The sequence below is a fragment of the Natator depressus genome, chromosome 19 (genome assembly GCF_965152275.1).
Source record: "Natator depressus isolate rNatDep1 chromosome 19, rNatDep2.hap1, whole genome shotgun sequence".
NCBI classification, from domain to species: domain Eukaryota; kingdom Metazoa; phylum Chordata; order Testudines; family Cheloniidae; genus Natator; species Natator depressus.
In genome coordinates, this window is record NC_134252.1 from 11625607 (window position 1) to 11639989 (window position 14383).

General features: G+C 53.2%; 1 protein-coding gene across 1 annotated transcript in view; it reads right to left on the bottom strand.

The window, feature by feature from the left end:
• The window catches only part of ASAP3 (ArfGAP with SH3 domain, ankyrin repeat and PH domain 3), a 67307-nt gene that overhangs the window by 2641 nt on the left and 50283 nt on the right, over positions 1 to 14383 (bottom strand). Inside the window, exons 18-25 of the mRNA XM_074934622.1 lie at positions 10795 to 10880; positions 9664 to 9779; positions 5580 to 5647; positions 5137 to 5244; positions 4007 to 4250; positions 3187 to 3484; positions 2488 to 2659; positions 1193 to 1315 (exon numbers count right to left, since the gene is read on the bottom strand). Of these exons, the coding sequence (XP_074790723.1) occupies positions 1193 to 1315; positions 2488 to 2659; positions 3187 to 3484; positions 4007 to 4250; positions 5137 to 5244; positions 5580 to 5647; positions 9664 to 9779; positions 10795 to 10880 (1215 nt within the window). The remainder of the gene's footprint in view (positions 1 to 1192; positions 1316 to 2487; positions 2660 to 3186; positions 3485 to 4006; positions 4251 to 5136; positions 5245 to 5579; positions 5648 to 9663; positions 9780 to 10794; positions 10881 to 14383) is intronic.

Sequence of the window (14383 nt, forward strand, 5' to 3'; positions counted from 1 at the left end):
GCAGAGGATGAGGGTGGCCTTTGCACCCCAGGTGGGATCCTGAGACCACACATCTCTGCCCCCAATACAATTCCTAGCTGGGGGCTGTGAGGAAGGGCCTGAGAGTGCATCAGCTGTGCACCCCCAGGGACCAGAGTAGGGTTGCCAACTTTCTAGTCGCACAAAACTGAACACCCTAGCCCTGCCCCTGCCCCCAGCTCACTATATTTTCCCTCCTTCCCGCACTTTCACTGGGCTGGGGCAGGAGCTTGGGGTGTGGGCTCCAGGGTGGAGCCAGAAATGAGGGGTTCAGGGTGTGGCAGGGGGTTCTGGGCTGGGGTGGGGAGTTGGGATGTGGGGTTTTGGGTGCAGGAGGGGGCTCCAGGCTGGGGCCAAGGGATTCGGATTGCAGGAGGCGGCTGCGGGTTGAAGGAGGGGGTTGGGAGGAGGTACAAGCTCTGGGCTAGGGGTTTGGGGTGCAGGAGGGTGCTCTGGGTTGCGGGGGGGCTCAGGGCTGGGGCAGGGGTGTGGGCTTACCTTGAGCAGCTCCCGGTCAGCGGTGCAGCGGGGGAGCTAAGACAGGCTGCCTGCCCTGACACCCACGCTGCACACGCCCCAGAAGCGGCCAGCAGGTCCGGGCCCTAGGCGGTGGGGCAGCCAGGAGGCTCCATGCGCTGCTCTCGCCTGCAGGCATTGTCCTCCCCCCACCTCCTATTGGCTGGTTCCTGGCCAATGGGAGTGCGGAGCCGGTGCTCAGGGCGCAGCACGTGCAGCCCCATGGCCCCCTGCCTAGGAGCCGGACCTGCTGGCCGCTTCCGGGGCACAGCGTGGTGCCAGCCAGGCCAGGCAGGGACTAGCCTGCTTTAGCACCGCAGCACCGCCGACCGGACTTTTAATGGCCCGGTTGGCGGTCCTGACTGGAGCCGCCAGAGTCCCTTTTCGAGCAGGCCTTCCAGTCGAAAACCAGACACCTGGTCACCCTAGACCAGAGGGGTCAGTGGAGATGGGAGCAGAAGCATCCCCTAAACATTAATCTAATCCCCCTCCAGCCCCCGGGCCCTGATCCACCACCCTCCTAAGGGACTGGGACAGTACGAGAGCCGATCCCAGAGGAACAAGAGCCTCGGGCCCCAAGGCTAGAACCCAGGGCCGGGGCTCCCCAGCCAGGGCCTATCCCAGTAGTCCCAGGAGCCCCCAGAGCAGCAGCACTCACCCAGCTCTGCTCATCCTCCTCCCGGGTCACCACGATCACCTCGCCCTTGGAGAAGGTCAGCTCCCGGGCCCTCTCCCCCTTGCAGTCCACCAGAGCCATCACCCTCTTCTGCCTCACCTTGGCCTGCGCAAGCAAACGGCACATGCCTCCAGAGTCCTGGCTCAGGAAACGGGGCAGGGAGACGCCTGCTGCTGAGCCCCTCCCGCCGCCTGCTTTGCTCCAAGGCATCACAGAGGGGGCTCCGTGGTGTGGGGGCACATTGGGTTAAAGAACCCTGCCCCTGCCTGCCCCCCACTTCCCCAGCCCAAGCCTCTTCCCCCCACCCACCTATCACTTCTTTCACCTTTGCCCACCTCTCCCCGACCCAGCCTTTCCCAAGCGGTTTGTAGCCACGGTAACAACCATGCCCAGAAGATGCCCAGCTCAGCCTGTGGCCCTTGCAGCCAGGATTTCCAGAGCCCCAAAGTAATGGGTGAAGCAACTGCTCCATGAGCCCCACGGCACCTGGGGATTTTACTCCCTTTGAGGTGGTAAGTGCCCCAGCCTCATCCTCCAAGGTAGCCCCAGCAGGGCCAGTTTCTTTCCTCCCGGGAGGCCCGGAGCCAGCCAGCCACCTGCCCCTCGTTAACAAGCCATCTGCAGCAGTGAGGACCAGCCCCAACCCTCCCCGCCCCAATCTGGAATCACTGTGACGGCCACCATCTTAAGTGACACATAGGAGAACTGAACCGGGGATCTCTGGATCTAAACGTGGGAGGGCAGGTCTACACTACAAATGGACATCGGTGCAGCTGGGCGGGAGAGAGCTCTCCTGTTGGCTGAACAACTCCACCTCCGCCAGAGGCAGTAGCTGTATCGGTGGGAGACGCTCTCCTGCCGATACAGCACCGTACACACAGAGGGTTAGGTCAGTTTCACTACGTTGCTCAGGGAGGTGGATTTTTCACACCCGAGTGACGCAGTTCTACCGAAGTAAGTCTGTTGTGTAGACCAAGCCTGAGTCTCTGCCACTTGAGCTAAAGAGAGACGGATCCATATCCTCTGTAGATCAGGGACACGTAACATACACTGATCAGTGGGTTACAGCTGCACCCCGCACTCCACCAGGGAGCCCAAAATCGGACGGGCCGAGCAGGTGGTGAGCACATACGTTGGAGCGGGAGTGATCGCAGGGAATTTCACAGCTGGCAAGGGAATGTGAGAGTAGCTTTGGGGGGGGTGGAAAATCGAAGCCACAGAGAGGGGCAGTGGAGCCACAAAGAGACGGGGACCAGCCCCCTTCCCGTGACACTTACCGGAGCAAACCTCCGCGGCACGGGTACCGGGGGAGCGTTCTGCACTAAACTCGGAGCCTTGCTGGAAGGCGGGTCCTCGGGGCAGCCAGAGCTTTGCGGGGAGATGGCCAAGCCGGAGGATTTCCCCACCGAGCCGCCGCTGATCCGCCGGTAAGACCGGGTGCTTTCTGAGCTGAAGGCAGAGGGGTTGCTTCAAACCATCAGAAAGATGGGAGGTGGTCTCCCAACCCTCTCCCCCACCACGAGACCCCAGTGGGCTCCCCCTCCAAAGCACAGACTTATTCTAGCCAATGGTTTCTTCCACAGAGCCCCCGCCCCCACAATGGCTTTTTCTCCCCTCCTTGAACCCCAGCTCCCCACTAAACAGTGCCAGCTGCAGGACTGCACAGCCACGGTAGCGATAGGGCTGAATATTTGCAACAATATGGAAGTTGCACAGACTCAGAGGGTTTCGCCTGTTTCCCCCCTTTTCCATGAAGAATTCCCCATGTGGCGGAAAGGCACCCAAGGGCCAAACCCTGGATCGTTTGGCCCTTGGGGTGCAATTTGGGCTCTTCCTGAGCTGATCAGCGCCAACACATCTAGCAGGTTTTGCAAAGCCCCAGTCAAGGTAATCCGACACCTCTCCCGCCACTGGGGGGCGCTCCTATCCCCAGGGGGTTCTCCTCTCAGCCACAAGCTCCAGGGTCCACTCCCTACCTGAACTTGACTGGGGTTATTTGCCCCTGTTCCGGCGATGTCCCAGCAGCAGGCTGCTGCGCTGTTGTCTGACTCATCTCCGACGTCCTCCGCTGGCTGCTGCTCTCCGTCTCCGAGCGGGTCTCCCAGTAGACCGTGCGTCTGGCTTCCGGGGGGCTTCGGGAGGTGGACAGCGGCCGGGAAGCACAGCCATCCAAGGTGCTGGGAGCGCTGGATGTGGACAGGTGTCGGCAGGCAGGTGCCTCTGATGACGCAGAGGACTGGGGCTCGGAGGCCTGACGCGGGAGCTCTGGGCGATCTGGAACAGAGGGTACAGGAGATCAGGAAGTGATGTGCCCCAGCAGAGAGCTCCCCATGCATTTACCAACCATATTGGGACATTGTTTGGCCTTTGAGAGCCCCACGGTCTTTGATTTCCCACTGGGGAGCAGAGTCGGGCACTTATGACCTGCAGAGCCCTTTCCAGGAATGGCCAAGCCAGTTCAGAGTAAGAACCAGCCGGGACCTTCTCCCCAGCCCTGAACCTCCCCCTAAACCTCAGCTGTATTTGAGATCCAAGAGAACTGAACATCCCTGGTTATTCTCCAGTGTCCGGGATGCCTCCACCCTTCCTGGGCCAGCTGGTCCCAGAGTCCCATGGGCCTGAGGCAACGCAGGAAGCTTGGCTGGAGGATAAACCCTGTACTCAATAGGGACAGCGGATCTGGGCTGGGATCAAGAGGCTTGAAGAAGCAGCCAGTCCTAAGGGCTGAATCCTCAGAGCGTTGCTCTCACCAGCACTTCCGACCTCCCTTGTCCTGGCTGAGGGGGACAAGCTCACCTGCTGGGCTCTGCCCCGGTTTGGTTCTGGAGCCCCCTCTGGTCGGGTTTTTGATGGGCAGCGGTGGGGGGATCTCCTCGCTGTGTGACCGCCGCTGGATGGGCCGCGAGGGGACCAGGATGGTCTCGTAGGTCTTGTTGCTGATGTCCATGCCAGTGCAGCTCCACCGGTTCTGGGGGAAGAGGGCGGGCTGGCCCGTGGTTGGGGACGACGTGGACTTGAAGGATCGCTGCAGCGGGCTCAGCTGGATTGGGGGTGGGGGGGGGGACACAACCATTGCTTCCTTGCTGCTGCCCAGAGACCCTCAGCAAAGCCACCCCTCTCAGTAGCTTGGTGCCCACCAGGTAGGTGCTCAGCATAATCACCTCCCCACTATGTTCCTGGAACCTGACTCCTGCTGCCCTTTGCCCTGTCATCCAGGTGCTGGGTTCCTCTGATGTTCTTGGCTTGACATAGCAACGTGCAGGCCTAGTGGGCAAGCCAGAGATCCAGACTGGTTTTTGGAAAAGTTTGGATCCTGGTTCCCGTGAAGCCAGCCAGCTGTGCAACAGACTCCACTTTGGGGTGGGGTGGGGGGACATCTACTCTATTCGCTAGGAAAGGGAACTTTTAAAAAGTGGAAGCCCTAGTTCGCATTTGCCGATTTTGTTTTGCGAGGGAACCATTTGTTTCAATCACGCTCTCTGGTTTCCAGGGGGGAAATCTCCGTTCTCTCTCAAATCAACCTGTTTTTGTTCCATTACACATTGTGTGTGAGACACAGGGACGGAGGTTTAAGATAAAACTAGGGCACCCTGCTCTCTGGGGGCAGAGCGTCTGGGATTCCTGTGAGTAGCCAGCGTCAGGAGCTGGATGTCACAGTCGAACGCTTCTAAGGGGACTCGGGTGCCTGGAGGGGAGCGCTCGAGAGGCTGGTGGCATTCAAGACCTGCCGTCCAGTTACCACAAGGAAGATTCCCTCACGCTAGAGGCAGGGGAGTAACAAGGGGACTCACACTGCTGGGTACCCCGAGAACCGTCATGAAGGTAGGGGTCCCGCTTGCCCCTGGCAGGAAGGGCTCTGCCCATCCCAGAACCCTGGCCTGGCAGAGACCAGGGAGGCGCACACATGCTGCTCAGGAGAGCAGTACCTTCTCCTCCAGCTCCTCCTCGCTGTCGTAGGTGTATTCCTGAGAGGCCTCCCAGTCGTACTCCAAGTGCACCTGCAGGTTTAGCTTTCCGGCCTGTGCCTGCTCAAGCTGCCAGAAATTTGGGGTGCGAGAATATTCAGCTCCTCGGTAGAGCCCTGATCTTCTCCGATCCTGCATGCCCCCAACCCACCCCTACCCCACGGCACAGCACCCCCAACTTGCTTCCCTTCTCTGCCCGTGGCAGGAGTCATCCAGGCTCTACAGTAGGACCCTGCTTCCTCCCATCTCCATCCTGGGAAAGGACCTCACCCCACAGTATGCCCACCTCCCTCCTTGCCCCGTACCAGGCACCTGTTCCCCCCCCCCCCCGACAGCAGATCCCATCCGCCCTCCCCCCACAGCAACCAGCCTACATTACCGTGAATACAAAGTGCTCGACCTACCAGCTCTTCACACTCAACATGTTTGTGCCTCCTTGCCACGTCCAGGGCCGTCTCGCTTGCTGCATTCACTGCACGGGGAAGCAGAGGAAGCCAGGTTTGAGTTACCAGGCCCCGCCGAGAGCACCCCTCGCTCCCTCCCCCTCAGAGATCCCCCCAGAGCAAAGGGACACCCGAGGCGGATCAGTGAGCAGCAAAGCCCCACTGAACCACCGTTCCCTGAACCAGAGAGGGCGTCAGATCTGACCACCAGGCTCAGGGCCGTGTCTGTACTTCGATTGCCAGCAGGAGATGGTGGGCAGGATTAAACCAGGCTGCACTGAACCCAGCTCTTCTGCACCCCCATAGCACTCTCCAGTGAGTGGGTAACTGCAGGAGCTTGCTCCTGCTCCATTCCACTCAGCCTTGGGGGTCAATAACTAAAGCCAGGCAGGAAACATGTTTCCTGTCCCAGGAGAATTCAAGATTTTGTTAAAAAAATTCCCCATCCCGAATCAAGAGAAAAAAAGTTAATCTCAAATTTTCACAGACTGAAAATCCAAAAAAATACTTCAGATTGGATCAAGAGAAATGTTTTGATTCTATTTCGAGCTTTTTATAAATTTTATAATGCAATAACAAAAATTTAATGCAATAAATTAACAAATTTCTAAACAAAATAGGCGGCCGGACCCAAAAACCAGAATTTGGTTTACAAAAATATATATATAAGAAATTTCCCACACACCGTTTTGATTCTGACAAATTGTCATTTTCCAATGAAAAGGGGTTTTGCTGAAAAATTCCTGCCCAGCTCTATAAATATCCCCAATCTCTCTAGATGATCTGGGGGTCCCTTCTGGCCCTAAACTCTACGACTCTCTAGAATGGACCAGAATTGGATCCCCTGCTCTGAGCAACCTTCCCACCCTCAACAGGAGTGGAGGAAGCTCCTTAAAAGTGGGGGTACCCGAACTGTGGCCCCGCCTCTTTCCCCAAGGCCCCGCCCCCACATTGCCTCTTCGCTCCCCCCGAGGCTCTGCCCCACCTCTCCCCCCACCTCCCAAGGCCTTCCCCCCTGCTCACTCCTCTCCGCCCCCTCCCTCCCCAACGCTTGCAGCCGGTAACAAGTGATGGCCCCCTTGGCTCTCCCTGTTCCAGCGACCCCGACCCTCAAACTTTGTCTCTGGATCTGAACTTCACAGCTCAGACCCACCTCCCATGTAAACATTTCCCCCTATTTTCACATGTTCATACAAATTGCCATGATACTGTCATATTGTTTAAATCCTTTACTATTAACATCAATTTAAATGGGGAAGGGATGTGTGTGTGGTCAGCACTCCCTTCCACAACTGCCTAATCCAGGCCAGGACTTAGAAACATCCTGGATCCTGGGGGGGGTGGGGGGGGATAGGCAGCACAGGCTAGAAATTAAAGAGCCAGTGAGAACCACAGGGTCTGTGTGTCCTGCAGCCTCAATAAAGAATCTCCTGTACAGTCATTTCATCCAAGTCCTGTCTCACATGCAAGATACGATCAGGGCTTGTCTACACCCAAAACTGTACCTCTGTGACGAGAACGCTATAGCAGGACTCGTGTGGTCGCTGGAGCCATACTGGTGTAAAAGGCGTTCAGACCAGCCCTAGCCACTCCTCTTCCCAAATCGGAATAAGCTATTCTGGTGTGACGGCACCAGAATACGGCTATAACTGCATTCACACTAAGAGTCAGATCGGTCGAGCTGTTTTGGTGGGGGCGGGGGGGGGGGGAAATCACCCCCACCCCCAATCTGAAATAGTTCAGCTGGTACAAGAATTCTGGATAGGCCTGACTTTGGGACCTGTCGATATACCAAAGTGACACAGTTTTAGCTATCCCAGTATAGTTAAAGCAGGACAAGCCTCATAGCCTGGATGCGCTTATACCCGTACAGATGTGCTCGTACTGGGCTAGCTATTCCTCTAGGGGAAGGGGGATAAACTGTACCGGCATAAGGCACCTTTATACCAGTATCACCATGCTTGGGGTTGTACTGGTCTAATTAGGTCCCTACAAATATCACATCCCTAACAGTATTAAACCAGTACAACGTGTGCGGGTAGACCAATTTTAGTGCATGCCTCCCTCACTCACACACAGAGTGTTCACTGCAGAGTTAACTCAGGTGATCAGCAGCTGGGCTAGCCTAGCCTGGGATGTGAGCAGCCTCACTGCAAAGTCCTGCCTTAAGTTCCGGGGTGCATCTTCACTGGCCCATGGCCTGGCTGTGGCTGGCCCGGTCAATAAAATCAGTGTGAACAAGAGAACCCAGCAAGGGGGGAGGGTCTCCGAGCCTGGGCTCCAGCCCAAGTGGGAACATCTACACTTCAATTTTTAGCCCCATGGCATGAGCTCCGTGAGCCCCAAGTCAGTTGAGCCAGTCTCAGACTGGTTGGCGCGAGGGTATTCTTTGCAGTGTAGACGCAACCTAGGACTTCCGGGAGCACATCCCATGGTTCTTTATACTGCAGTAAGATGAGCCGCTCTACCCTTCTTTCCCTGGGAACTGTGGGAGAACTCGTCTGTCCTTCTAGGCACATGGGGGCAAGCGTGGGAAGGCATTGGAGGACTATTAGCACTCTAGGGGTTTAGCCTGCATCCATACTGCAAAGTGGGAGGGTTACCCTTCCAGCCTGAGGGAAAGCAGTACCTGGGCTAACCCATCCCTAGGTGGGCCAGCAAGCCTGGATTTAAAGCATACTCAGGTTGGAGGGGGGTGGGGGGGGGGTCGGGGGGGGGTCTGGGATAACAGCCAAGGAAAAGCCCCAGCTAACTGTGAAATGAAGACACAGCCATATATTACAGCTCACCAAATACACACACTCTACAAAGCAAGCCGCTTTGTCGTCATTAACCTCTAGTCTAATCAATGATTAAAAAAAGAAACCAAAATAAAAAATTGACGCTGAAGGGGAACAGAAACATTTAAAGAATTTTCCTAAGTCAACAATATTGAATAAAGTGCAAGGTATTGTAAGAGTGGCATTAATTAAATGCTAAGTGACTGAATCGGGAATAATGACATTAGACCAGTGCTGTAATTAAATGAGGAATTGATTGAAAGGAGCCATATTAAATTCAGAACACTACAATACAAGACCGATCACTGCACAAAAGCCTTTAAAGGTTTTACAGTGATTTAAGTCAATTAAGAGTTTAAAAACTAACAAACGTTCCAAAACTGGTTACGACTAGGTGTGATGAAATCAACATATGTGGCAAATATGGATTAGCGTCTCTATTACACGCACACAAAACCAGTTTGACTCGGTTCTAACGTGTAGAGAAGGATTATGCATAACCTGTTAGAATAAAAATGGGGAATCATTGTAGTGGATAGGGCACTGGACAAGGAGTCAAGAGACCCAAGTTCTATTCTGCTACTGACCTGCTCTGTGCCTCAGTTTCCCCATTTGTATCAGAGATAATGCTATTTATCTCCTCCCTGCGCACTGTATGCCTTAGTTAATAAGGTGAATGAAGACCTTCTGATGGAAGATGCTGTGTTAAGCACAAGATAACCTTTGTTTCATAGAATATCAGGGTTGGAAGGGACCTCAGGAGATCATCTAATCCAACCCCCTGCTCAAATTTTGTAGATTTCTCAGTCTCCCTGCAGTGTGGAGTGTGTACGAAGACAAGAGACAGAGGACGGATGATCTAGTGGTTAGGGCACTAGCCTGGGACTTGGGAGACCTGGGTTCTATTCCCTGCTCTGCTTCAGACCTTGGGCAAGTCATTTCCCTGCTCTGTGCCTCAGTTTCCCCACTTGTAAATTCAAATACCAGGACTTCCCCTACCTCACAGAGTTGTTATGAGGACAAATACATCACAGATTGTGACACACCCAGCTACAACAGTAATGGGAGTTAGATAAGGACCTAGGACAGAGAGAGACAGACACTGGCTGGCCCCTTTGTTCTTCCATAAAAATTTTGGGAGAAATCCAGATAGCCCCATTTTAAAATCTGTTCTGATTTCCCTCCTCCCACCACCCAGCACAATTCCATAGGGCAGGAGCATCGTACGGCTTTCCCTCCAACCTCCCTCTGGCCGCGCTCCCTACCTGTGTTTGTGGCCGCTTTCCCTTTCAGCAGCAGCTTGAGGCAGTTGGGCTGGTTGTACTGAGCGCTGTAGTGCAGAGCCGTGTTCCCGTCCTGAGTCGCCTTGTCCAGGTTGCCCCTGCACAGCGAGGCAAAGGCAGTTGAAGATGCAGGCGTGGGTCAAACATCTCCCACCAGAGAGACAGCATGGCCTAGTTGGGGTCTGGGAGTCAGGAGACATGGGTTTTTTTCCCAGCCCTGCCACTGACCCACTTGAACTTGGGTGCGTCACTTCCCCACTCTGTGCCTCAGTTTCCCCGTCTCTAAAATGGGGAGAAGGCTCCTGACCTGCCTCGTGTGGGGGATGGGAGAATCAGTGATACTCCAATCCTTGTATGAAAGGCGCACTGCCAGTCAACAGCAGAGAGATTTTTATTCCCACACAGGGGAACTATGTCAAGAGAGTCCTTCTCCCTCCCCAGTTCCTGACATCGTTGTTTTCCAAATTCCTTCTAGTCCAGCTTCATTCTTCTCATGCTGGGAACGAGGGGCACAGAATGCAGTATTCCAGCCAGGGGCTCACTGGAGTCGCATGGAGAGCAATTATCTCTGTGCTCCATTGTATATTACAGCCGTGGAGCCAGCCCATAATCACAGGGGCCAGTGGACAGCTTATTGAATAGACCTTATGGCAGCCAGTCTAGGTCTCTCTTCCACCACTCCCAGTTTCCAGGCATCTCCTCCTTCCCTGCATTATCATCTGCCTTTTGGATTAGTCCCTCCCCACAATTTGTTCTGAATCAAATCGGTTATTTTCTGCCCCAATTTCCAACCTCCCTTGTTGCCTTTGGATTAATCCTCTGTCCTTGCAATTCCTCCCATTTTAGGGTCAGCTGCAAATCCCACCAGCTTTCTCATTAACCTCCTTCTAATGCAGGCGATGAAGGCCAGATCCAAGTGGAGAACTCACCTCCTGCAGCACAGTGGGTCTCCCAGGCAGGAGAGCTCTAAGTTACATGGATTTTTCGTGGAGCCTCCCCTCCCAGCATAGACCAGGCCTGCACCTGCTTAGCTTACGAGACCCAACATGTTCCCAGCCCAAGACGCTATGGCTACCAGCCACCCACCTGCCATCCTCCCTGGGTGAAGCTTACCCATTCTGAATTATGAAGTCCACCAGTGGGAGGGAGGACTTGTCTGCGTAACGCACAGCCAGGTGCAGAGCCAACTCACCCTGGTCCTGTCACAGGGGGGAGAAGCAGCAACATTAACCCTCTCTCCACTACAGCACAGCTTGGCTTGGCACATTCAATTCACAAGAGAACATAAGAATGGCCATACTGGGTCCATCTACCCCAGTATCCTGTCTTCAGACAGCGGCCAGTGTCAGGTGCCCCAGAAGGAATGAACAGAACAGGTAATCATTGCGTGATCCATCCCATCATCCACCGCCAGCTTCAGGCAGTCAGAGGCTAGGGACACCCAGAGCATGGGGTTGCATCCCTGAACATCTTAGCCAGCGGAGGATAGGCCCACCAATGGCTCTATCCTCCATGAACTTATCTAATTCTTCTTTGAGCCCTGATCATGGCAGCGTCCCAGCAGGGGTTGTAGGTTTGATGGCCACTCATCTCCTGAGAGGCCTGCAGAAGACGTGTCCTCAACCCCAGAGATGAGGAGGAATATCTGGTGTCGCTTAGCATCAGTTGCCGAGGCAAGGGACAGCAGGATCCAAGGGAAATCTGGTCTGGGCCTTCTCAGCTGTGAGCTGCTCAGAAGGGCCGGTGGAAAATTTTCCATTGAAAACATTTATCGATGAAAAATTGGATATTGACAAAATTAAAATTTTCCATGAAAAACGTGTGTTTTCAAGAGAAATTTTCAATATTTCATCAAACAAGCCAAATGCTTGAAAAAGTGAATATTTCAATTCAGATAGCCTGCCGTGATGCCTCTTGGGAATTTTAGTCTAATTTCTTTATGTCAAAAGAAAAGGAGTACTTGTGGCACCTTAGAGACTAACCAATTTATTTGAGCATAAGCTTTCATGAGCTACAGCTCACTTCATCAGATGCATTCAGTGGAAAATACAGTGGGGAGATTTATATACATAGAGAACATGAAACAATGGGTGTTACCATACACACTGTAACCAGAGTGATCACTTAAGGTGAAATATTACCAGCAGGAGAGCAGGGGGGAGAGGAACCTTTCGTAGCGATAATCAAGGTGGGCCATTTCCAGCAGTTGACAAGAACGTCTGAGGAACAGTGTGTGTGTGTGGGGGGGGGGAAATAAACATGGGGAAATAGTTTTACTTTGCGTAATGACCCATCCACTCCCAGTCTCTATTCAAGCCTAAGTTAATTGTATCCAGTACCCTATATCAGAAACCTACTGACCGCTATTGCTACCTACATGCCTCCAGCTTTCATCCAGACCACACCACACGATCCATTGTCTACAGCCAAGCTCTACAACCGCATTTGCTCCAACCCCTCAGACAGAGACAAACACCTACAAGATCTCTATCAAGCATTCTTACAACTACAATACCCACCTGCTGAAGTGAAGAAACAGATTGACAGAGCCAGAAGAGCACCCAGAAGTCACCTACTACAGGACAGGCCCAACAAAGAAAATAACAAAACGCAACTAGCTGTCACCTTCAGCCCCCAACTAAAACCCCTCCAACGCATCATCAAGGATCTACAACCTATCCTGAAGGACGACCCACCACTCTCACAGATCTTGGGAGACAGGCCAGTTCTTGCTTACAGACAGCCCCCCAACCTGAAGCAAATACTCACCAGCAACCACACAACAGAACCACTAACCCAGGAACCTATCCTTGCAACAAAGCCCGTTGCCAACTGTGCCCACATATCTATTCAGGGGACACCATCATAGGGCCTAATCACATCAGCCACACTATCAGAGGCTCATTCACCTCCACATCTACCAATGTGATAGATGCCATCATGTGCCAGCAATGCCCCTCTGCCATGTACATTGGTCAAACTGGACAGTCTCTACGTAAAAGAATAAATGGAAACAAATCAGACGTCAAGAATTATTACATTCAAAAACCAGTTGGAGAACACTTCAATCTCTTTGGTCACTCGATTACCGACCTAAAAGTGGCAATTCGTCAACAAAAAAACTTCAAAAACAGACTCCAAGGAGAGACTGCTGAATTGGAATTAATTTGCAAACTGGATACAATTAACTTAGGCTTGAATAGAGACTGGGAGTGGATGGGTCATTACACAAAGTAAAACTATTTCCTCATGTTTATTCCACCCCCCCACCGTTCCTCAGACGTTCTTGTCAACTGCTGGAAATGGCCCACCTTGATTATCACTTCAAAAGGTTCCCCCCCCCGCCCCCCGCTCTCCTGCTGGTAATAGCTCACCTTAAGTGATCACTCTCCTTACAGTATGTATGGCAACACCCACTGTTTCATGTTCTCTATGCACATAAATCTCCCCACTGTATTTTCCACTGAATGAAGTGGAGCTGTAGCTCACGAAAGCTTATGCTCAAATAAATTTGTTCGTCTCAAAGGTGCCACAAGTCCTCCTTTTCTTTTTGCGAATACAAACGAACACGGCTGCTACTCTGAAACCTGTCTTTATGTCATCATTCTCCTCTATCAGCCAGGTTCCCCAGCTGAACTATATATCCCATGATGCATCATCAGAGTCCCCAGCCATGGTGCAACTGCCTCCACTCGCTGTGAGACAGGGCCATGATGCATCATGGGAGAACGTAGTCCGAGCAGGGAGCCCAGCCCATGGAGGAGAATGGGAGCAGGAGGCACTATGGCAGCATTTCTGAATCAAAATTTCAATTTTCAATTTTTTTTTTTCCCACCAAACAATTGAACTTTTCAGTGGAAATTTTGGAAACATGATTTCCCCCCCCCCCCCCCCATTTAGTCAAAATTTTTCCAAAGCCCATTTTCCAACTGGCTCGAACGCTCCGATCAAACCAAGAACATCAGCATTAGCATGTCACTTCTTCACGATGCTACGTAGGCAGAAACTCTCACTCCCAGCAGCCCTGTTTGTGGCGTGACTCTCTGTCCCCAGCTCATCTGCAAGGCCCCTATCCAGTCCACATTTCAGTTCCACTTCTGTGGTGTTGCTTACAGTGACCCTAATTGACTTGTATAAGAGTCAACAATAGAACTGTGGTTTCCTGTCCCCTAACCTGTCTTTCTGTCTGTCCATTCTCAGCCTCTGACCCCATCAGGGCAGAGCCTGTCCCTCTGCATGTGTTTGGAAAGCCCCAAGCACACAGCAGGCCCCAACAGAAATGGCTAATACACGGCAGAAGAAGTACTTGAGGATCCTTGGGCAGAAGTTAGAAGAACTTGTTTCACCTTTCAATGCCCCTGTACAAACAAGAGCGGCCACATGTCACTGGCATGCGAGATGCAGGGCTCCACGCTCTTCCAGAGAGGCGAATTTCAACAGAGCAGGAGAAGGAACGAGCTTTGAATCCACTTTTGACACATCTTCCCTGAAGCTGCAGAATGACGTGGCCCAAATCCACCCCACATGCTCCAAAGCTTCACCTCAAGGGCCTTACTGTCTCGAGCATTTGGAAGGGGAAAGGCTGTCAGGAAAGACTGCAGCATGCAGCAGAGATCACCTGGGCACATCTTAACCTGACCAGTTCCCTGTCATTGCAGGGGCCTCGGGTACTGGTGACACCTTGGACTCTCCTGTTCTCTGC